This window comes from Schistocerca piceifrons, chromosome X (genome assembly GCF_021461385.2).
Source record: "Schistocerca piceifrons isolate TAMUIC-IGC-003096 chromosome X, iqSchPice1.1, whole genome shotgun sequence".
In the NCBI taxonomy this organism is placed as follows: Eukaryota; Metazoa; Arthropoda; class Insecta; order Orthoptera; family Acrididae; genus Schistocerca; species Schistocerca piceifrons.
The window spans coordinates 221,628,035-221,650,587 of NC_060149.1; the positions used below are offsets into that span (position 1 = coordinate 221,628,035).

Sequence of the window (22,553 nt, forward strand, 5' to 3'; positions counted from 1 at the left end):
TGGCGAGACTCGAGCCACCACACCAGCCGGGAATGAATCATACGTTCCATCACCTTGCAAACACAGCTGGTAAGAGAAATGGGGCGATGGCTAGAAGGAAGGTTTTTGTCCTTACCGGGCTTAGGTATGGGTATGACCGTGGCTTCGCGCCAGCATCCAGAAAATGTGCCCTCAGCCCAGATGCTGTTGTACATGGTAAGCAGAAACTGTTTGTCTGCAAGAGACAGGTGCTGCAACATCTGAGCGTGGATAGCGTTTGGCCCTGGGGCGGAGGACTGGGATGAACTGGGAGCATGACTTAGCTGCCTCATAAAGAGAAGGGTATCGCCCGATCCTCTTCCACTCGTTTCCGATGGATGAAAGCTGGGTGATAGTGTGAAGAGCTCGGAACGTCCGCAAAATGGCGGCCCAAGATGTTGGAGATAGCAACAGGCTCCACGATGACGTCGGCACCTACTGTCAGATCGGAAATGGGGAAATGGATCTTGGTTCCAGAGAGCCGTCGGAGGTTGGCCCACACGACAGGGGGAGGTGTGGAACTGTTAAAAGAACTAGTGAATGAAATCCAGCTAGCTCTTTTGCTATCCTGAAGAACTCGACGACACTTTGCACGCATCTGTTTATAATGAATGCAGTTTTCCAGCGTAGGGTGCGGTTAAAAACGCGGAGAGCACGTCGCCGTGCGCGAAGTGCGTCGCAGCATGCCTCAGTCCATCAAGGGACTAGGACACAGTATGGTAAAGAGGAAGTGCGAGGAATGGAATGTTATGCAGCAGTAAGGATAACATTTGTGGGATAGTCCACCTGGTCATCACAACTGAGGAAATCTTGTTCTGCGAAGGTCGCCAGGGAGGCGTAAAGCTGCCAGTCAGCCTTAGTAAGCTACCATTTGGGCATGAATGTGGATGGGGTAGGTTAGCAGCAGAGAGCAATCGCGAAGTGGTCACTCGAGTAGGTGTTAGAAAGAACGGACCACTCAAGACGATGGGCAAGCTGGGCAGTGCGAAAGGATAGGTCCAAATGGGGATAGGTGTGTGAGGAGTCAGAAAGCAAATTGGGTGCTCCAATGTTAAGGCAGAAGAGGTTGAGTTGGTTAAGAAGGTCAGCCAAGAGGGCACCTGTCTGGCAGGTCCTGGGAGAACCCCAAAGGGGATGATGTGCATTAAAGTCACCGAGTAGCAAACACGGAGGAGGTAGCTGCCCAATAAGCTGAAGGAGTCTGCCCTGGTGACATCAAAGGACGGAGGTACATAAATGGTACAGAGGGAGAAAGTCAGGTGGGGAAGGAAAAGACGAACGGCAACAGTTTGAAGACGGGTAGTCCGGGAGATGGGTTGGCAATGAAGGTCATCCCGTGTGAGCAGCATGACGGCCCCATGAGATTAGATGCCGACCTCAGAGGGAAGGTCAAAGCGAATCGGTAAATAATGTAAAAGTTCAAAGTGGTGTTGAGGGCACAATTTCGTTTCCTGAAGGCAGAGTACAAGGGGATGCTGCATTGCTAGAAGCAGCTGTAAATCCTCTTTGTGGGTCTGAAGGCCGCGAACGTTCCATTGGAGGACATTCATGAGGAGGAAGATAGATGATGTGGTATCAACTCGGTGGCCGCCGAGCGACAGCCGGTGGAGAGCCGCTGCTGCAGGGCACAGAAGCAGGAGGATCCTGTTCCATGGGGTCCACAGAAGCATCGGCGTGCTTGTGCAGTTGGTCTGTGGAGTCCAAAACTGAAAAACGGTTGGTGGTGCACACCAGCGAGACAGAGGCCGGCCAGGCTAAGTGTCCATGTGGCGACACCGTCGAGCAGGATCTTCGAGTTGGTGAAGGAGAAGACCGTTTGTCTTTAGCGGACTTCTTCGAGCCCTTCTGGTTAGAGGAAGACTTCGGTGTTGTTTTGCTGGAGGGACGGAGGAAGTCTTCTCGGGAGTACTCCTTCTGTACTCCTTCTCTTTCCTGCCTGCCGTGTAGTGGATAACTTCGCCCCTTTAGGCGAGAGGTTGACGGTTTGTTGCACAGCCGGACGGGGGGACGGCTATGTTACTTTGACACTGGGCGACTTGAAAACCTCAGAGCCAAATTTGAGGTCGCATATCTGCTTGGCCATGTCCTTCATGGAGCGAGGGGTAACAAGAACGTAACTATAGCTGCCAGACGGGAGAAAACAGGATTTGCAACTAGCCAGTAACTTGTGAGCTACTGGGTAAGGCACTTTTTCCTTTACCCAAATCTCTTGAACAGCCCACTCATCTAGATACACAGGACAATCCTGGAAGGCGGCGGCATGGCCGCCATTGCAGTTGATACAGCGGAGAGAAGGAGGCGGACATTCGCCCTCGTGTGCATCCCTGCCACAGGTTACGCATTTGGCTGGGTGTCGACAAGACGTTCTAGTGTGACTGAATCGATGACACTGGTAGCAGCGCATCAGATTCGGAATGTAAGGCCTGACTGTGATGATTTCATAGCCTGCTTTAATCTTGGATGGCGGCAACACCCTATCAAAGGTGAGGAAAAGAGTGCGAGTGGGCACCAAGGGAGGGCAAAAAGAATAGCAAGGGGATAGACATACAGCACGGAAGGGAAAAAGTGCTGCAAAGGCTGGGGCCCCGTAGTAGCCAAGCACGAACCTGCCAAAGAGTGGCGACTCCACTGGGTGGACAGACAAGGGTTGGTGCCATGCTCTGTGTTTTGTGTAGAAATGACCGAAAAAACCTGGGAGTAGTACAATCTCAAACTGGTATGAGAGTAAACTAAGCATGATATGTGGAATTCATAAAGAAATTCCACTGGAAGGGCAGCTATTATTGAGCGTCAGATGCAGGTACGCGTCTGTGCGAATCAGTATTAAGAGGTCAGTTAATAGTATTTGAATAGTGTACGATGTGGGCGAGAAGTGCGAACCGCACTGCTGCTACGGTCGCAGGTTCGAATCCTGCCTCAGGCATGGCTGTGTGTGATGTCCTTAGGTTAGTTAGGCTTACGTAGTTCTAAGTCTAGGGGACTGATGACCTCAGACCCATAGTGCTCAGAGCCATTTGAACCATATGTCAGTGCGTGACAAACAGAATGCTGTAATCGAGTTCTAACCGCAGAAGTGTTCGTCTAGACATGGCGCACTCTCTCCTTCAGCATGACGATGCTAGACCACACACGAGTGCTGCGGCATCTGCAACGCTGTTACTGATTATCCTCCAAACACTCCTGACCGACCGCATCCTATTTTCATCTGTTTCCAAATGTTAAAGAAGACCTTAGAGGACCTCACTTTGATAGTGATGAAGCGGTGCCAGCAGATATGGGGTTGTGTCACCGTCAACAAAGTCAAAAATTCTACAGTGACGGTTATCATCGAACTGGTCTCTCGTTGGGAGAAATGTGTTCATCGCCATGGTGACTATGTTGAGAGGTAAATATGTAGGCATGGAGAAATAGGATGTAGACTGTTAATAACGTTTTTTTTATTTGGAAAGTTTTAAGAGTTTCCACATAAATTCCGAGGCATTAATTTTTAGCACGCCCTCGTATAAATATCGACACACAGGCTAATTGGTTTTGTGGTGTGGAGAGGACAACGTATGCTTCGCCGACGTTGGACTTAAAAAGTTCGTGCGTGCTAAAACGATTCAGCACTCACATCGTGTGTTTCTCATCAAACCAGTAATGTCAACAAAGCACGCTATGAATAGCACAGGCAACAGAATGTGATATGAAGTGAAATCATCATCTATAGTTTTTTGTGTTCCCTATGGATCAGTATTTTTGAACATGCCGTGATGGCCTAGTGCCCTACAGTTATCACCCTCGTGCACAATGCTGATGGAATAGAACGTGTCAGGTATTGTACGTCAGATATAAACCTTATGAGTGGTGATAAAAAATTTTGAAGTAACATTTTTTTGCGTTTTATGTTTGCAAGTCAGGAATGAGGAACAATCTTATCTGTCACCTAATGAAATTTCATCCAATTTATTGTACAAAATATAACTGCCGGGATACAGAAAACGAAGAGAAGTGTAGTATGATATACATAATCAGTTGATAAAGGCAATGTGAAAGTCCTCGCTTGACATTCCGGAGTGACAAGTTACATACGGATCATTGAGTATACTGGCGGGCTGTAGGTCTTTTTTTCAATCGCTACTACTCACTTAGGAAAGAAATAAAGATATTTAGTCCTTTTTACTTTTCCAAACTTCGAAAGTAAATTTTTTAGTATACTCTACACGTCGATATTGATAATCAACTGTCACAATCAGTATAGCTTCACTAATTTCTTATGGCTTAATTATTTTTGACTTATGACTTAAGAGTATGAAGTGTCACGCAAAAGTACAAAGAAGAGTACGCATTTCTACGAAATTTGTTTTATAATTCACGTTTTATTATTTTATTCTGCCTAAGTGAATGGAACATCCAGTCGCTACCGTATCCAATGAAATTGTCTAATCGTGTGTATTTCCTCGCTAGTGGCGGAGGTTGGAAATTTTTGGAAATTTGTGGTAAGGACTATGGTACCAAACTGCTGAGGTCAACGGTCCCTAGGCTTATGCACTACGTAATCGAAATTAAACTAACTTACGCTAAAGACAACACACACACCCATGCCCGAGGGAGAACTCGACCCTCCGACGGGGGGAGCCGCGCGAAGCGTGACAAGACCCCTAGACCGCACGGCTACCCCGCGCGGCAGAGGTTGTTAAGTAATAGTAAAGCGAAGGTGAAAAATAAGGTAGGCCTACGTGCTTTGAATTCGAGTGGTTGTGGTCCTTTTCGGGAGGCCACTATAGCCACTCCACGTAATTTTTTGTTATGTACTGCAGAGTACATTAGCAAGCCGCTTTTTTTTTTTTTTTAGGAATCATACTTTTTTATTCCAGTAAAAGAAATTCTATGTAAAGCGGCCTCAACCATTGATACGTCTTGAAATATGTAGATAATGCATAAATGTGTTTCTATTGCCGAGGACTCCTCAACGTTTACTGTAGGTTCTCGAAACGCTGAGATCAAGCCAACTGGCGCTAAGGGCTAACCTTTTTCCGTAACGCAGATTTTTGTTGTGTTTGGTGTTGAAAAAAAAATGTGACTAATAAAGCTCTTAGTGAAACTTCCTGGCAGATTAAAACTGTGTACCCGACCGAGACTCGAACTCGGGACATTTGCCTTTCGCGGGCAAGTGCTCTACCATCTGAGCTTGCAGGGGAGCTTCTGTAAAGTTTGGAAGGTAGGAAACGAGATACTGGCAGAAGTAAAGCTGTGAGGACCGGGCGTGAGTCGTGCTTCGGTAGCTCAGATGGTAGAGCACTTGCTCGCGAAAGGCAAAGGTCCCGAGTTCGAGTCTCGGTCGGGCACACAGTTTTAATCTGCCAGGAAGTTTCATATCAGCTCACACTCCGCTGCAGAGTGAAAATCTCATTCTGGAAAGCTCTTAGTGTCAGATCCACTAGTATAATTTATTTCGTTAGAACGCCGCAACACCTTTTACCGAGACAAGAATCGCTGAACTTCACCATACATTGCTTGTTAAAATTTTCTCTTCGTCATCATTTAGTTTCATCGAACTTCCATTCGTTATTAAATAGAAATTTTTATCGCCTAATACGCGAAAATGCTGGCACGTGGTGGTTGTTATATTCAGAAGTTAAAGAAGAAAGTGTTAAAAATTAGATTTTAAAGCTCATACCCTTGTTTTGGTCCTAAGCTCACAAAAAAAATTATCGTCTCCCTGAAAAGAGCTCATTGGTCATTTAGTTGGTGTAGAACAGGAATCAGCCAGTCATGTGACTGCACGGGTGAGGTAAGTCATGGACACTAAAGCGGCGTAACAGCAGAAAGGAACTATCATGTTTGTAAGTGCCCATAGCATACCGTAAATGAAGTTTCCCGATTTGTTGGTGTATCAACGTGGACTGTTCAACACGTCAGTCAGGGATGGTGTACCACTCTCAGCAATATAACGCTGCGTAAGAGCAGTGATCGCAAAAATATCCTAACCGACAGGTGCTGGAGACGAGTATCGCGCTTTGTAAAGGAAATCGTTTACATTCTTACAGGGGTACACGCATACGTTCCTGGTTTGGAGAACACTTAGGAACCCTATTATACCTCGACTGGCTCGCTAAATCACACTCTTGTACTCCCAAAGAAAATATCTGCGGATATTTGGAACAGCGGGTGACACATAACAATCAACATACCCACAATTTGCTAGCTGTACGGGACCTAATCATCAACAGGTGGCTTCTGCTGGATATGACATACTTTAAGAAACTTGTGAACTCTTCCTCGCTGAATTGAGGCCATTAACAAGGTTTTCTTAATTTATTGGCTTTCGGGATGTGCCCGCACAGCCATCTTAATAGTGTAATGTCAGTTACGACGATACGAACGTAAGAACAACACAACACCCAGTCCCCGAGCGAAAAAAAATCTCCAACTCTCCCGAGAATCGCACCCAGGTCCCTTCTGGTAGCAAGCCGCAGCACTGACCGCCTAAGTGAATGGAACATCCAGTCGCTACCGTATCCAATGAAATTGTCTAATCGTGTGTATTTCCTCGCTAGTGGCGGAGGTTGGAAATTTTTGGAAATTTGTGGTAAGGACTATGGTACCAAACTGCTGAGGTCAACGGTCCCTAGGCTTATGCACTACGTAATCGAAATTAAACTAACTTACGCTAAAGACAACACACACACCCATGCCCGAGGGAGAACTCGACCCTCCGACGGGGGGAGCCGCGCGAAGCGTGACAAGACCCCTAGACCGCACGGCTACCCCGCGCGGCAGAGGTTGTTAAGTAATAGTAAAGCGAAGGTGAAAAATAAGGTAGGCCTACGTGCTTTGAATTCGAGTGGTTGTGGTCCTTTTCGGGAGGCCACTATAGCCACTCCACGTAATTTTTTGTTATGTACTGCAGAGTACATTAGCAAGCCGCTTTTTTTTTTTTTAGGAATCATACTTTTTTATTCCAGTAAAAGAAATTCTATGTAAAGCGGCCTCAACCATTGATACGTCTTGAAATATGTAGATAATGCATAAATGTGTTTCTATTGCCGAGGACTCCTCAACGTTTACTGTAGGTTCTCGAAACGCTGAGATCAAGCCAACTGGCGCTAAGGGCTAACCTTTTTCCGTAACGCAGATTTTTGTTGTGTTTGGTGTTGAAAAAAAAATGTGACTAATAAAGCTCTTAGTGAAACTTCCTGGCAGATTAAAACTGTGTACCCGACCGAGACTCGAACTCGGGACATTTGCCTTTCGCGGGCAAGTGCTCTACCATCTGAGCTTGCAGGGGAGCTTCTGTAAAGTTTGGAAGGTAGGAAACGAGATACTGGCAGAAGTAAAGCTGTGAGGACCGGGCGTGAGTCGTGCTTCGGTAGCTCAGATGGTAGAGCACTTGCTCGCGAAAGGCAAAGGTCCCGAGTTCGAGTCTCGGTCGGGCACACAGTTTTAATCTGCCAGGAAGTTTCATATCAGCTCACACTCCGCTGCAGAGTGAAAATCTCATTCTGGAAAGCTCTTAGTGTCAGATCCACTAGTATAATTTATTTCGTTAGAACGCCGCAACACCTTTTACCGAGACAAGAATCGCTGAACTTCACCATACATTGCTTGTTAAAATTTTCTCTTCGTCATCATTTAGTTTCATCGAACTTCCATTCGTTATTAAATAGAAATTTTTATCGCCTAATACGCGAAAGTGCTGGCACGTGGTGGTTGTTATATTCAGAAGTTAAAGAAGAAAGTGTTAAAAATTAGATTTTAAAGCTCATACCCTTGTTTTGGTCCTAAGCTCACAAAAAAAATTATCGTCTCCCTGAAAAGAGCTCATTGGTCATTTAGTTGGTGTAGAACAGGAATCAGCCAGTCATGTGACTGCACGGGTGAGGTAAGTCATGGACACTAAAGCGGCGTAACAGCAGAAAGGAACTATCATGTTTGTAAGTGCCCATAGCATACCGTAAATGAAGTTTCCCGATTTGTTGGTGTATCAACGTGGACTGTTCAACACGTCAGTCAGGGATGGTGTACCACTCTCAGCAATATAACGCTGCGTAAGAGCAGTGATCGCAAAAATATCCTAACCGACAGGTGCTGGAGACGAGTATCGCGCTTTGTAAAGGAAATCGTTTACATTCTTACAGGGGTACACGCATACGTTCCTGGTTTGGAGAACACTTAGGAACCCTATTATACCTCGACTGGCTCGCTAAATCACACTCTTGTACTCCCAAAGAAAATATCTGCGGATATTTGGAACAGCGGGTGACACATAACAATCAACATACCCACAATTTGCTAGCTGTACGGGACCTAATCATCAACAGGTGGCTTCTGCTGGATATGACATACTTTAAGAAACTTGTGAACTCTTCCTCGCTGAATTGAGGCCATTAACAAGGTTTTCTTAATTTATTGGCTTTCGGGATGTGCCCGCACAGCCATCTTAATAGTGTAATGTCAGTTACGACGATACGAACGTAAGAACAACACAACACCCAGTCCCCGAGCGAAAAAAAATCTCCAACTCTCCCGAGAATCGCACCCAGGTCCCTTCTGGTAGCAAGCCGCAGCACTGACCGCGCAGCTATCGAGGTGGACATTATGAAGGTTAGAGGCGATGGTACATGACGGAAGTCACATATATTTAGAGAAGAATACTAGAACATACGCGACTCGAACACGTGTCCTTCGCGTTGTGAGACCTCGACACAACCACGGTTGTCAGCATACTTCGAAAATGACTGGTTCAGTGAAAACACTCTTTCGTGTCTACAATCAGCTCAGCGGTGATTTCGTGGAACAGTGCTACTATCGTGTCGTGGTACGTGACGTCGTGCTTACGTCTATGTCCGTTGAGAGAAATCTTTATTGTCAAGGTATTTAACAATTTCATTTACACGCAAACACCAGCACTTCACTTTCCATAACTGTGCTCAGGTCGCTGAGCTTCCGCCTCCACCACGGCCCCTTCTCCTTCGCCTCCCTCCGTTCCTTCCACCCGCTTTTTATTCTTTCGATGTAGCCCTTTACTGCCATGATCATAACTCGAAACTGGAGTATGTACGATGCCTGTTCTGGATCTCTGTCTTTATTGGAGTCAACGGTCTTTAACGTGAAATTAGTTCCTTCAAAGCCAGTTCAAAAATTAAATCAGTCCGAGAATGAATGGGGATTTCAGACGCGTGAAGACATTTACAGTCGGCCGCGGTGGCCGTGCGGTTCTAGGCGCTTCAGTCCGGAACCGCGTGACTGCTACGGTCGCAGGTTCGAATCCTGCCTCGGGCATGGATGTGTGTGATGTACTTAGGTTAGTTAGGTTTAAGTAGTTCTAAGTTCTAGGGGACTGATGACCTAAGATGTTAAGTCCCATAGTGCTCAGAGCCATTTGAAGACATTTACATTTATACAGGGCGTACGTACAGTCCGGGAACACTTTCAATTATTTATTGCAGAATAACTAAACATTGTACAGATTTCATACTTATTGCATTTTGAAGGAAAAACTCTGAAAGTCTTTTTTACAAACCTTCGATACGTGAGCCATGAGTGACCATGCAGACGTCAATACGGTGATCGAATTCTTGCTATGACCAGCATGGCATCGTCGACTGTGGTAGTCGCTTCCAGTATTTTCTCCCGGAGCTCTGCTACATCACGTGGTAGAGGCGGTACGTACACCAGATCTTTAATGTGTCTCCACAGAAAAGTCACACGGAGTTAGAGCGGGAGGCCATTTCATGACATATCTGTCCAAATTCAAAATTCAAATTTGAGTGAAATCTTATGGGACTCAACTGCTAAGGTCATCAGTCCGTAAGCTTACACACTACTTAACCTAAATTATCCTAAGGACAAACACACACACCCATGCCCGAGGGAGGACTCGAACCTCCGCCGGGACCAGCCGCACAGTCCATGACTGCAGCGCCCTAGACCGCTCGGCTAATCCCACACGGTGCGCTGTTTCACCATGAAATGTTTTCCTTTAGTATATGTTTGTGAAGGTAGCAAATGTCTTTATCTTAATTTATCGCTTAATTGCACTGCATGTCTCCAGTGATTAATTGCCCATTTAAGCCAAATTATCCAAATTCTGTGTTCGGTCGTAATTTGTACCTGTGGTTCGAGTGCTACCCATTGATGGTAGCTCTAGTTTCAACGACTCTCATTAAAATAATATAGACCGACACCATAACGGGAGTCAAAGCTATACCCAATAAATTATCTCTAAAGATTGTCATTTTATGCGAAAGCACAATACAGTAATCCCTTTTAATGCGGAGACAAATTTGATAGCGTCTGCAGCAACTCTCGTGTTTTGGAGTTCAGCTGAAACAGCAGCTACAGAATGCAGTTTGCTCCCACACGGCTTAAGCACGCCTATTTGCTTGTATGACGAGTCATTGCTCTCTTTATTCTGTCGTCTCTTCTAACATTTCAGAGCGCCTTTCCACATTCCCTTATGGAATAATCGTGCAGATACTGACGGGAAGTTTTTAATTTACTTTTCAGCTGAAATGTGTAACATTCATCTCGGAGTACACAACACTGACAACGGGACCATTTACAAGTTACTGTTTGGTTACACTACGGACTGATATTCTTTCCTAACGAGTAATGAGTCACATCTCATAGTCAGCTACACAGCACAAGCCTGTTAACCGTAATGGCGTCTTTTATTCAAGGGGATATAAATGAAGTACATCCAAGTTCTAAAATATACGAATACCAGCAGTTTGTATCGTAGTTTACTTATAAGTTTTGTTCTATTTGTGTGTTTTCATTTCTGGACCTTTTTTGCTGCTTTTCAGGAAGCTCAGCAATGGGTCCCAAGACGGTTGCTCAGATACTGATGTTCCTGTACCTCTGCACATTTAGTAAGTAAACACTGTTGATTTCCTTTCTTTTGTATAATCGTTATAGAACTTGGTGTGTGTTTCAGTTGTTGCATAATGTTGTTCTTTTCAGTATCTGTAAAGGGTCCATAGTGTTGTATTACCGCAGTTGTTATTGTGTTTGGGCACCGTTGGCTTATCGTTGTCCTTAGCTTCATAGTATATGTTGTTATTTGCATTATTAAAATTAATTGTAATGTAGCCCTGTCACTAAGTGGCTAATTTCTTGCAGACACTGGCTTTAGTATTTTCGTAGTACAACATAGAGGTAGATAAATATTATTTACGAATCAAATGTAGAATAATCCTTAAACGTTGTACGTAATTTAAGGGTAATTTGCACTTACCCACAATTAAGTAAACATTTTGGCACTTAAAACATTCTTGGGATGGGTTGAATATTTGCAAAAAATGCCATAGACTATACCCAACCAGAAGTAACACGTGAAAGAAGTTTTATACTAATTATCAGTAAGATAATTATGATAGAGAATGAACTTTTATTTATTCGCAGTAATTCTTCAGTTTTACAGCTGGATACAAAATCGAACAAGTGAGCTATATGGAATGTATTTTCAGCTTTTTTCATCTTTGCACTAGCGAAACAATAGTACAACGAAAAGAAAGCACAAAGTCACTATGATGATTGTGATTTCGTTGAACCAACCCCCCACCCCCCACCCCACGTTTGGTGCCTGGGTTCCTGATAGCCTCAGTTTTTTTGCCTTGTTATAGTGGTGTCCTTAGATAAGCTATCTATTACGTGGAACATCTATAATTTACGCTGCCTCCTTTGAAGACGAGGACCCATTTTGGGCCCCACAATATCGTGATCAGTGATGTTCCGCGTGGTCAGTCATAGTTTCGCTTTATGACAAACTATGAACACACATCGTAGCGTGATGACCCTTCCGTGTACTTTTTCCCTGTTTATTAAACCAAGTACTTCGGCATCTAGATGCGGGCTTCGAGTCATCTGTAGCGATATTTAAATAACTGAGTTTCGAGGGTAAACTAAGGACGGCGCTTGTCGTTTGCTGATAAACTTCAAAGCCGGCTTAGTGTGTCGATGAACTTGTCGTAGGAAAGCGTATGTTGGTATAGTGTTGAAGCCAGCGTCACAGAATACAAACAAATAGTGCATCATTTGAACTTCTGTCTACTTATGCGTGAGTCTTATGTTGCGACAGAGAAATAGTTATTCTAAGATCTCATTCAAATTATTGCACATCACGCGAAGGCCCTAGATATTTACATATTTGGAGTCACATGTTAAATTGTGATGTAAAGTTTATTACTTGACTGCTGATGGTGTCTTACGAATTTCTGGTTCAATTTATTATTATTATTATTATTATTATTATTATGTGGTAATAGATTGGATAAGATGAACTTGGGTACCAAAATGGACTTAACACTCTGCAGTGGAGTGTGCTCTGATTTGAAACTTTATGGCAGATTAAAACTGTGTGCCAGATCGGGACTCGAACTCGGGACCTTTGCCTTTCACGGTCAAGTGCTGTAATAGTTTTGGAGGTAGGAGATGAGTTACTGACGCAAGTACAGCTGTGAGAACGGGTCGTGATGCGTACTAGGGTAGCGCAGTAGGTAGATCACTTGCTCGCGAAAGGCAAAGGTCCCGGTTTCGAGACTCGGTCTGGCATACAGTTTTGAACTTGGGTGCCATTCGCTTGAATGAGTTTGAAAAAAACTGCTGAAAAGTTACAGTAAAATTTATGAGCGCACATGAAACTAGTCTCCACCGAATCAACGATATTGCGTCGTGGCTTCATGTAATGGAGCAGAGACGTTCAAAATTCCCTCAGACCTTTAAGAACTGGGTTTTCTGTGGCTTCCATAAACCATTTGTGGATGTTTGACAGGGGGGGGGGGGAGCTACCATCAATGGGTAGCACTCGAACCACAGGTACAAATTACGACCGAACACAGAATTTGGGGGGGGGGGGGGGGAGAGGTTCATTCAGAAATGCCTTCGGCGATTTCGTGCTTCATTCCTGATTCTCGATCATCTGAGACAGTGCGACGTGTTTACTTCCAGCAAAGTTGAAATGACGAACTTAAACTTCGCTTCTGCTCTTGAACTGAGTAACGAAGCGCCTCTTATACCAATGGAAGTCAGTAACTGAAAGTACATGGGTACATGTGTCAGGTATATTCGTTGCTGGCGACAAATCTCGAGAGCCCGAGCGGAAAATATTGTTATGGAAACAATGTTGTAATAGTGTGACGGAAGTGGTGATGAGAATGGGGAGAGTGGCGCTTGGGCTAGCGCCAACTGGAACGTGAGCCGACGGGCGTGTGAGATCAGCCGGACGCCAGTTCTTCCCGGCGTGAGCTCATCGTGACATAAGCCACATAACCTAAAATAGACACGCTCTCGGAAGTGGCATGCAATAAAAATCCTCGCTCTTGCGCCAAATATTTGAGGAAAATGCATTTTGAAATATTGTTTCTAACCTTTTCAGGAACGTTAACATTTTATTTACGTATTAATGAGAATTCGGCCGTGCGCGATTAGCCGTGCGGACTAGGTCGCTGCAGTCATGGACTGTGCGGCTGATCCCGGCGGAGGTTCGAGTCCTCCCTCGGGCATGGGTGTGTGTGTTTGTCCTTAGGATAATTTAGGTTAAGTAGTGTGTAAGCTTAGGGACTGATGACCTTAGCAGTTAAGTCCCATAAGATTTCACACACATTTGAACATTTTGAATGAGAATTCAGTCAGAGCTACGTGCGCTATCTGAGACTTGCGGTGCTGTGCAGCCACACTCGTTTCCCCTATGGAGCCACCATAATTAGAAAAAAAAATTAGTTCTGGAGTTGACACGAGGCTGAAGAGAGATGCCCCGCGGCATATCCTAAACAACGTTTGTACCTGACTGAACTACTAATATCAGGACCTGATGGTCATTATGACCACAGCAGAACTGGAGAATAAAATGAGTAATGTGGTCCCTTTCATTCATCTATATCTACAGGGTGTTTCAAAAATGACCGGTATATTTGAAACGGCAATAAAAACTAAACGAGCAGCGATAGAAATACACCGTTTGTTGCAATATGCTTGGGACAACAGTACATTTTCAGGCAGACAAACTTTCGAAATTACAGTAGTTACAATTTTCAACAACAGATGGCGCTGCGGTCTGGAAAACTCTATAGTACGATATTTTCCACATATCCACCATGCGTAGCAATAATATGGCGTAGTCTTTGAATGAAATTACCCGAAACCTTTGACAACGTGTCTGGCGGAATGGCTTCACATGCAGATGAGATGTACTGCTTCAGCTGTTCAATTGTTTCTGGATTCTGGCGGTACACCTGGTCTTTCAAGTGTCCCCACAGAAAGAAGTCACAGGGGTTCATGTCTGGCGAATAGGGAGGCCAATCCACGCCGCCTCCTGTATGTTTCGGATAGCCCAAAGCAATCACACGATCATCGAAATATTCATTCAGGAAATTAAAGACGTCGGCCGTGCGATGTGGCCGGGCACCATCTTGCATAAACCACGAGGTGTTCGCAGTGTCGTCTAAGGCAGTTTGTACTGCCGCAAATTCACGAAGAATGTCCAGATAGCGTGATGCAGTAATCGTTTCGGATCTGAAAAATGGGCCAATGATTCCTTTGGAAGAAATGGCGGCCCAGACCAGTACTTTTTGAGGATGCAGGGACGATGGGACTGCAACATAGGGCTTTTCGATTCCCCATATGCGCCAGTTCTGTTTATTGACGAAGCCGTCCAGGTAAAAATAAGCTTCGTCAGTAAACCAAATGCTGCCCACATGCATATCGCCGTCATCAATCCTGTGCACTATATCGTTAGCGAATGTCTCTCGTGCAGCAATGGTAGCAGCGCTGAGGGGTTGCCGCGTTTGAATTTTGTATGGATAGAGGTGTAAACTCTGGCGCATGAGACGATACGTGGACGTTGGCGTCATTTGGACCGCAGCTGCAACACGGCGAACGGTAACCCGAGGCCGCTGTTGGATCACCTGCTGCACTAGCTGCGCATTGCCCTCTGTGGTTGCCGTACGCGGTCGCCCTACCTTTCCAGCACGTTCATCCGTCACATTCCCAGTCCGTTGAAATTTTTCAAACAGATCCTTTATTGTATCGCTTTTCGGTCCTTTGGTTGCATTAAACCTCCGTTGAAAACTTCGTCTTGTTGCAACAACACTGTGTTCTAGGCGGTGGAATTCCAACACCAGAAAAATCCTCTGTTCTAAGGAGTAAACCATGTTGTCTACAGCACACTTGCACGTTGTGAACAGCACACGCTTACAGCAGAAAGACGACGTACAGAATGGCGCATCCACAGACTGCGTTGTCTTCTATATCTTTCACATCACTTGCAGCGCCATCTGTTGTTGAAAATTGTAACTACTGTAATTTCGAAAGTTTGTCCGCCTGAAAATGTACTGTTGTCCCAAGCATATTGCAACAAACGGTGTATTTCTATCGCTGCTCGTTTAGTTTTTATTGCCGTTTTAAATATACCGGTCATTTTTGAAACACCCTGTATATAATCTACATCTACGTGATTACTCTGCTATTCACAACAAAGTGCCTGGCAGAGGGTTCAATAAACCATCTTCAAGCTGTCTCTCTACCGTTCCACTCTCGAACGGCACGCGGGAAAAACGAGCACGTAATTTTTTCTGTGCGAGCCCTGATTCCTCTTATTTTATCGTGATGATCATTTCCCCCTATGTAGGTGGGTGCCAACAGAATGTTCTCACAATCGGAGGAGAAAACTGGTGATTGAAATTTCATGAGAAGATCCCGTCGCAACGAAAAACGCCTTTGTTTTAATGATTGCCACTCCAATTCACATATCATGTCTGTGACACTATCTCCCCTATTTCGCGATAATACAAAACGAGCTGCCCTTTTGGTAACAATGGAAGTATATTATTTTGTAAATTGTTAAATATATATGGAACAAGCCAACAGGCTCAAGTTGTGCTGCAGATTATTATTATTATTATTATTACACGATACAACAAGACAATATTGTTGCTCATTTCAAATTTTTAAATAATGACCATCATTCATGAATTTCTTAAGTGAAATATCTCTCTCACTAGCATACTTAAAATGTGTCCCACGATCATAAAGCAGTGGTCAAGTAAGTGTTAATTTCATTCCACGCTTATATAATGTCGAAAATACGAATTATTTCGTCGGAAGTGTTGTGGACTGGCAAGAGCGCCAATCCACTATGAGAGGAAGCCGAAAGGCACGCGTTTAAGCTCACGCAGGCTGGCGTGAGGTCTGGAACAGGACACGGAAATGAACTAGCAAAAACAGGACGTAGCTGTAGAATACTTAACTTTAATCCATAATTGGTGAACATCGGTCTGACGGTACATGCATCACAAGATAAATAGCAAATGATAATGGCGCCTTGCTAGGTCGTAGCAAATGACGTAGCTGAAGGCTATGCTAACTATCGTCTCGGCAAATGAGAGCGTAATTTGTCAGTGAACCATCGCTAGCAAAGTCGGCTTTACAACTGGGGCGAGTGCTAGGAAGTCTCTCTAGACTTGCCGTGTGGCGGCGCTCGGTCTGCAATCACTGATAGTGGCGACACGCGGGTCCAACGTATACTAACGGACCGCGGCCGATTTAAAGGCTACCACCTAGCAAGTGTGGTGTCTGGCGGTGACACCACAAGAAGTATGAAATCTGCGATAACATCGCATAAAGACGATATTTTTATTTAATTTGTAACATGAGGAAATCTCTATAAACGACTTCGGTTTCAGAATGATGCTATTATAATGAGGAAGAAAAGATTATTCCCAGAGGTAGCCTCGAGCTATAACACATTTTTATGTCCGTGTCAAATGAGAGAGGCTTTGGATGCAGTTCCGAGTTATTACCAGTAAGGCTGCTACAATCTGTGCATAAAATTGCGTGCACTGGTTTATGAATGACAGAGTAGCTGCTGAGTGTTCTTATCACATAAGTTTGCAGTTGGCACGGTACTAGCAATGGGGAAAGTGATGTATTGTGAAGAAGGCGATACCCGGTTGTACCTTTTCATCTTCGACTACAGGTCCGTAAATGTGCTGAAGAGGGGAATGAATTTCCTCTCTTCAGTTTCCCACATGCAAGCGTTTCTGTAATGAACGGTTGCTATTTTTAACGCCTAGATAAAAAATGTGACACGCAAACGGCACCTAATAATCATGCAGTCTATTAGTTTAGTACGACGTTTCTAAAATGTTCTCAAAAACATTGCAGTCACGGAGACTGTCAGCAGCCTGCATCATAATCAGAGATAAGAGAGATTCTTCAAAATAAGTTGTTGTACACAAAATATAAACCAAATATCGTCGTCATGGTACTGAAGTCAGTTGATAGTGTGTGTAGTGTGACATTGTAAAACCGAGTGTAAGTAGCGTGTGCGGCGATCGGTATTGAGGAATGAATGACATTGTAGCATTAGCTTTACATTTTTAAGTAAGAATGTATAATCAAAACAGTACTGTACCCTAGGGATAAACCGAATGAGGTTGCACTATTTTTCACAGACGTACATCGTATTAGGAAGGACAGAGGATCCTAACTCCAGTCGACCGTTCTGATTTAAGTTTTCCGTCGTTCCCCGTAAATTACTTCAGGCAAAAGTCGGAATGGTTCTTAAAATAAGATTCCCGTCGACTACATTTCCCGTCCTTGTCAAAATAGATCTGTAAGTACGCAAATTCATGTGTGTATGGTTCCTACTATAAGACCACACGCGACCTACCCGTCCTATCGTTGTCGAAATAGACAAAAAAATATGTTTAGATAGCAGTGAAAGGTGGGCTATAAGCCGTACAGACAAGAAGAGGATAGAGGCTTCTGATGATGCTGCTGCAGAAGAATGATGAATATTAGATGGGTGGATAAGTATTCTGACGAACAGGTACCGAATCGAATCAGGGAGAAAAGAAATTTGTGGTACAACATGACTAAAGAATGGGTCATGATCTGTTGATATGACACATCACTTGGTATTAAGGGACAGTTAATTTGATAAAACGGAGCAATTTGGGGGGGGGGGGGGCGGTGGGGGGTTGGGGGCATCTAAAAATTGTAGAGGGAGACCAAGACTTGAATACAGTGAGCAGGTTCAAATGGATGTAGACTGCAGAAGTTGTACAGAGATTAAGAGATTTACGCGGGATAGGCTAGTTTGAAGAGTTGCAACAAACCAGTCTTCGGGCTGAAGACCACACCAATAACAACAGCAACAAAAACACCAACATAATGTATTTCAGCGTCATCGTCTAAGAAAATGATAATTGTTTTAAAGTTAAGCAATCTCGGGAAAGAAAAAGTGAAAACAAGAAAAATAAAAACACAACTTAACGGTCACGTCGCAACCGTTGTTACTACAACCGATAGATTTCCGATTTGTAATTTATCAGTCGTAACAATGATGTATGATACATGCAAAATTTGATGTCAATGGTGTTTATGAACTACGATAGTGTAATCACAAGTGGCCAGATTTTCTCAGCCGAGCCTGCCTAGCATAAGTTCAAGCTGGAACATTGTTACCTGTTTCCATGGGTGGAAATACAGAGGTAGTTTCGCTGTTGTTTCCACAGAACAGTTTATCAACAATGTTTGTGTTGCGTGGTTGAGAATTCCAGTGCAATGCAGTGCAAGATAATATTGTGAATACATGAACCAAAACAGTGTTTTATCGCAAATCAGTTTCATTCTGTTCAGTAATCGGCTACGATCGTTATGATCATCATCAGATTGATCTAAAAATAATATGCATATTTATCAATAAGTGCACTGTGGTAAGTTACAATAGTATAATAAATAGCGTTGATTTACGCTATCTGAGAAGCATCTAACAAATAACGTACCTGTCACCTTAAACTTAATAAAAGAAGCAAATGAAATTTATAGCCGTGATCGGTATCGCCACATAAAATAAAAACGTGATAGAACTATGATAAACACTCATGGTCCGTTATGCAGGGCCGTCGTTAGAACACTGCCCTTACAGCTGAATACAAGTCTCTGAAGAGAGTTGGCCACTTGGTGTCGCTGACAGTAAGGACAGTTCAGATTTCAAAATTGTACGTAAGCTAAAATAGGGTGGGTTAAGAAAGTAATGAAAAAAGGGCTAGAAAATAAAATTGGGTCCATAGTAAAATATTAATTAAAATTAGTATATAATTGCTACCTCTCAAACGAATATAGTACATAATGAAATTAATTGAAAGCAGCGTACAGAGACATGAAAAAAGCCACAGGCACGACTATTCCGCGAAAACAGAGCCAGGAAGACGTGGGCGGCTCGGGGCGAGGGACAGAAGGTAAACGGACATAGAATATCAGGAAGTGCAAGACCTGCAACAGCGTCATATATTGAAAAATAGGTGTTCGTGTGAATTTGTGTTGTTCATTCAGAATTTTAGGAGATGTTTTTCCTTATACTCACACATCTCCATTCTGTTCGTTACAGTATGCTTGTGTTCAGCACGGAGTTGCTGACGTCCATGTGTACATCGCTTCGGGACTTAAGTTTGATACTTACTGTTAGTGAAACTGTTTAATGTGAACAGCAGCAATTATAGTGCAGCATTGAGAGTGTATCGCCGAATGAAACGTCCGAGGAGGGGCCCGATGTCATAAAATGGTGTAAAGAAAATGATACTGAAATCCGAAAACACGGATGAACTTGGTGTTGTACCTGGTTGAGGAAGGCATCCTATCCCGATGGAAGTTATTGACGAGGTTGTTGCTGTAAAAGACCATCCTGTGTACAGCTAGTGCTCGTGCGGTGTCACGAGAATTGTCCATCTCATGGTAAACAAAATGGAAAGTTTTGCGACCTATATTACACTGGTACCCGTGCAAGATCCAGACGATCCAGCAACCAAAACATGACCTGCAGCACCGTTCTGAATTTGATCTTCGGTTTCTGGCACGTATCGAAGTTGATGACATATCGTACATCAATATTGTATTGAGTGACGAGGCACATTTTACACTATAGGGTGCAGTGTGTACACAGAACCGCCGAATTTTGGACACTGTTAACCCGCGTATTTTGCACGAAGAGCCACTGCACTCTCCGGATGTGACTGTGCGGTGTGGATTAACAACCACCTTTATTCTAGGTCTGTTCGACGTTGAAGAGAATACACATAGAGAGTCTGTCAGGTGTATTGCGACGTCTGCACGTTATTGACACCTCCTTGTACAACATATGACTCCTGTTTTGGACGAGCACAACTTTGTTGAAACAAAAGTTTTCCTGCAAGATGGGGCAATACCTCATATCGCTTGCCCAGTGAAAGACCTGCTTAATTCAACCTTCCACAAACATATCCGGAGGTTTTCCTGATGCATGGCCTTCTAGGTCACCTTATCTGAATCCATGTGACTTTTGGCTTGGGAGATATTTAAATGAACACGTTTACCAGGGACACCTTCGGTCTCTACCTGATCTGAAGGCAGGTATACATGAACACATCGCTCAGATTTCACGGCAACTGCTGCGAGCAACTATTGATCCAGACGTTTTATGGCTTTAGCACCATGTTTTCCTGTTACGGGCATTTGCATCACTGACAAGTGGTTTAGGAATTGCAGCTCGCCCTACAAAGTAGTGTAGCAGGATGGGTACGAACGCAGTTAAACGTCAGGCGACGCATCACTTCCGGTGAAGTGATAATGCCGTAACTGTGATAAGCACTAAGTTATCAAGGAAAGCACCATGTTATCAAGGAGAGTTCTGGCCAAGTTAAAGATCTTATATCAAGGTCACTGATAAGGAGTTCCAGTGTCAGGTTACCAACTTGGGCGACGTATTCATGGTCTCCGCAAAGTACCCCCTCCTTCCCCCCTCCCCCCTTCCTACCCACTGGGTCCACCGACGACCGACAATTGATCAAGGTCAACTCCACGCAGCTTAGGTAATTGTGCACCTTACATTCAGTGTCGTCCAGGTGATCCCCTGTCCCCCCACGCACCTTAGGCAAGTGGCCACTTAACTCGGTATTGGTCATGTGATATAAAATTGGAAGGAAACCCATGGATCAGGAGGACCACGTTAAAATGGCGGGAAGCCCCATTCGCCACTATTCCACTCTCCCACCTCCCTCTTATCATCCTTTAAAACTAGCTCAACTGTGTACACCTCTTCATTTGAGGTCTGTGTGTCATGGGGGAGATGTTCAGGGTTGTTATAAACAATGATTCTATAGTACCTCGGTTTGTAAATAATAACAACAACATAACAAATTAATTGTTTATTATGAACAATTTGTTGGCATACACTTCTTATAGTCATTTGCTATAGTTGTCAACGATTTTTATTTTATTTACAACTTCATTTGTGTCTGTGATGTACACATAATGTATTTTTATTTACAATCGTTTGTTGTTTAGTAACAACTTTTTTCGTTATTTACAAATCTATTTTTTCTTATAATACAATTTCTATTGTTGGTGTAGTTACACAACCGTTTTCCTTACATACATATTGGTTTTATCTACAAAGTAATTTTTTCTGAAGACTAACGACTGTCAGCTACACTAAAACTAGAAGAACTTAAATACTACGTTTCCCAGTTCGGCTCTATATACATCAGTAACATTTTCTTTCTGAATATATAGTATTTACATTTTCTTTATGATCATTATATGGGAAACGGAGACAAGCAGCAGGTAAAGAAAAATGAAATCCACATACAAATATATACTATATTTACACCCACGCATTATTTAAAAATACGAGGGCGTTGATGAAAAGTAATACCTCTGAATTTTTTATTTGCAAACCTCTGTCACTGGAATGCTCCCAATTTTAACATGTAACGTGACGGTGTGTAATGTAATTGTGTCGGTACGTAGAGACCCTCAGAAAACTGAAAGCCCGAATTTGAGGAGTTCGTCTGCACACGGAGAACCCTCCCCTCAGCATGACAATGCCAGACCACACACGAGCGCAGCGACATCTGCAGCAGTCTGATGCCTTGGGTTCAGTCATTTCCATGCGCCATACAGTCCCGACTTGCCCCCATATGATTATCATCTGTTTCCTAAACTAAAAGAACGCCTTTGAGGACTTCAGTTTGATAGTGATGAAGCAGTGCAAGAAGAGGTGAGGTTGTGGCTCCGAAAACAAAGTGATCCCTTCTACAGTGACGGTATCAGAAACCTGGTCTCTCCATGGGAGAAATGTATTCGTAGCCGCAGTAACTATGTTGAGAAATAAATATGGAGACATGAAGAATAAAGGGAGAATGAAATCAGTGTTTTTTATTTAAAGCGTTTTAAGAGTTTTTACTTAAAAAATTGTAAGGCATTACCTTCCACCCCATCTTCGTAAATACAGCACACATGTTGTGCAATCAGAAACACACGCACGGAGGTACGCACGCACGCACACACACACACACACACACACACACACTCACACACACACACACACACACACACACACACACACACACACACACACAGACCCGCTCGCAACTGTGGCAAGAGCCGGCCGCTGTGGCCGAGCGGTTCTAGGCGCTTCAGTTCGGAACCGCGCTGCTGCTACGGTCGCAGGTTCGAATCCTGCCTCGGGCATGGATGTGTGTGATGTCCTTAGGTTAGTTAGGTTTAAGTAG

General features: G+C 43.8%; 1 protein-coding gene across 2 annotated transcripts in view; it reads left to right on the top strand.

The window, feature by feature from the left end:
• LOC124721182 (laminin subunit beta-1) overlaps nt 1-22,553 on the top strand; it is a 349,227-nt gene that overhangs the window by 156,911 nt on the left and 169,763 nt on the right. For both annotated transcript variants that reach the window (XM_047246020.1, XM_047246021.1), the window contains exon 3: nt 10,809-10,874. In XM_047246020.1, the coding sequence (XP_047101976.1) occupies nt 10,820-10,874 (55 nt within the window). In that variant the 5' untranslated portion in view covers nt 10,809-10,819. The remainder of the gene's footprint in view (nt 1-10,808; nt 10,875-22,553) is intronic.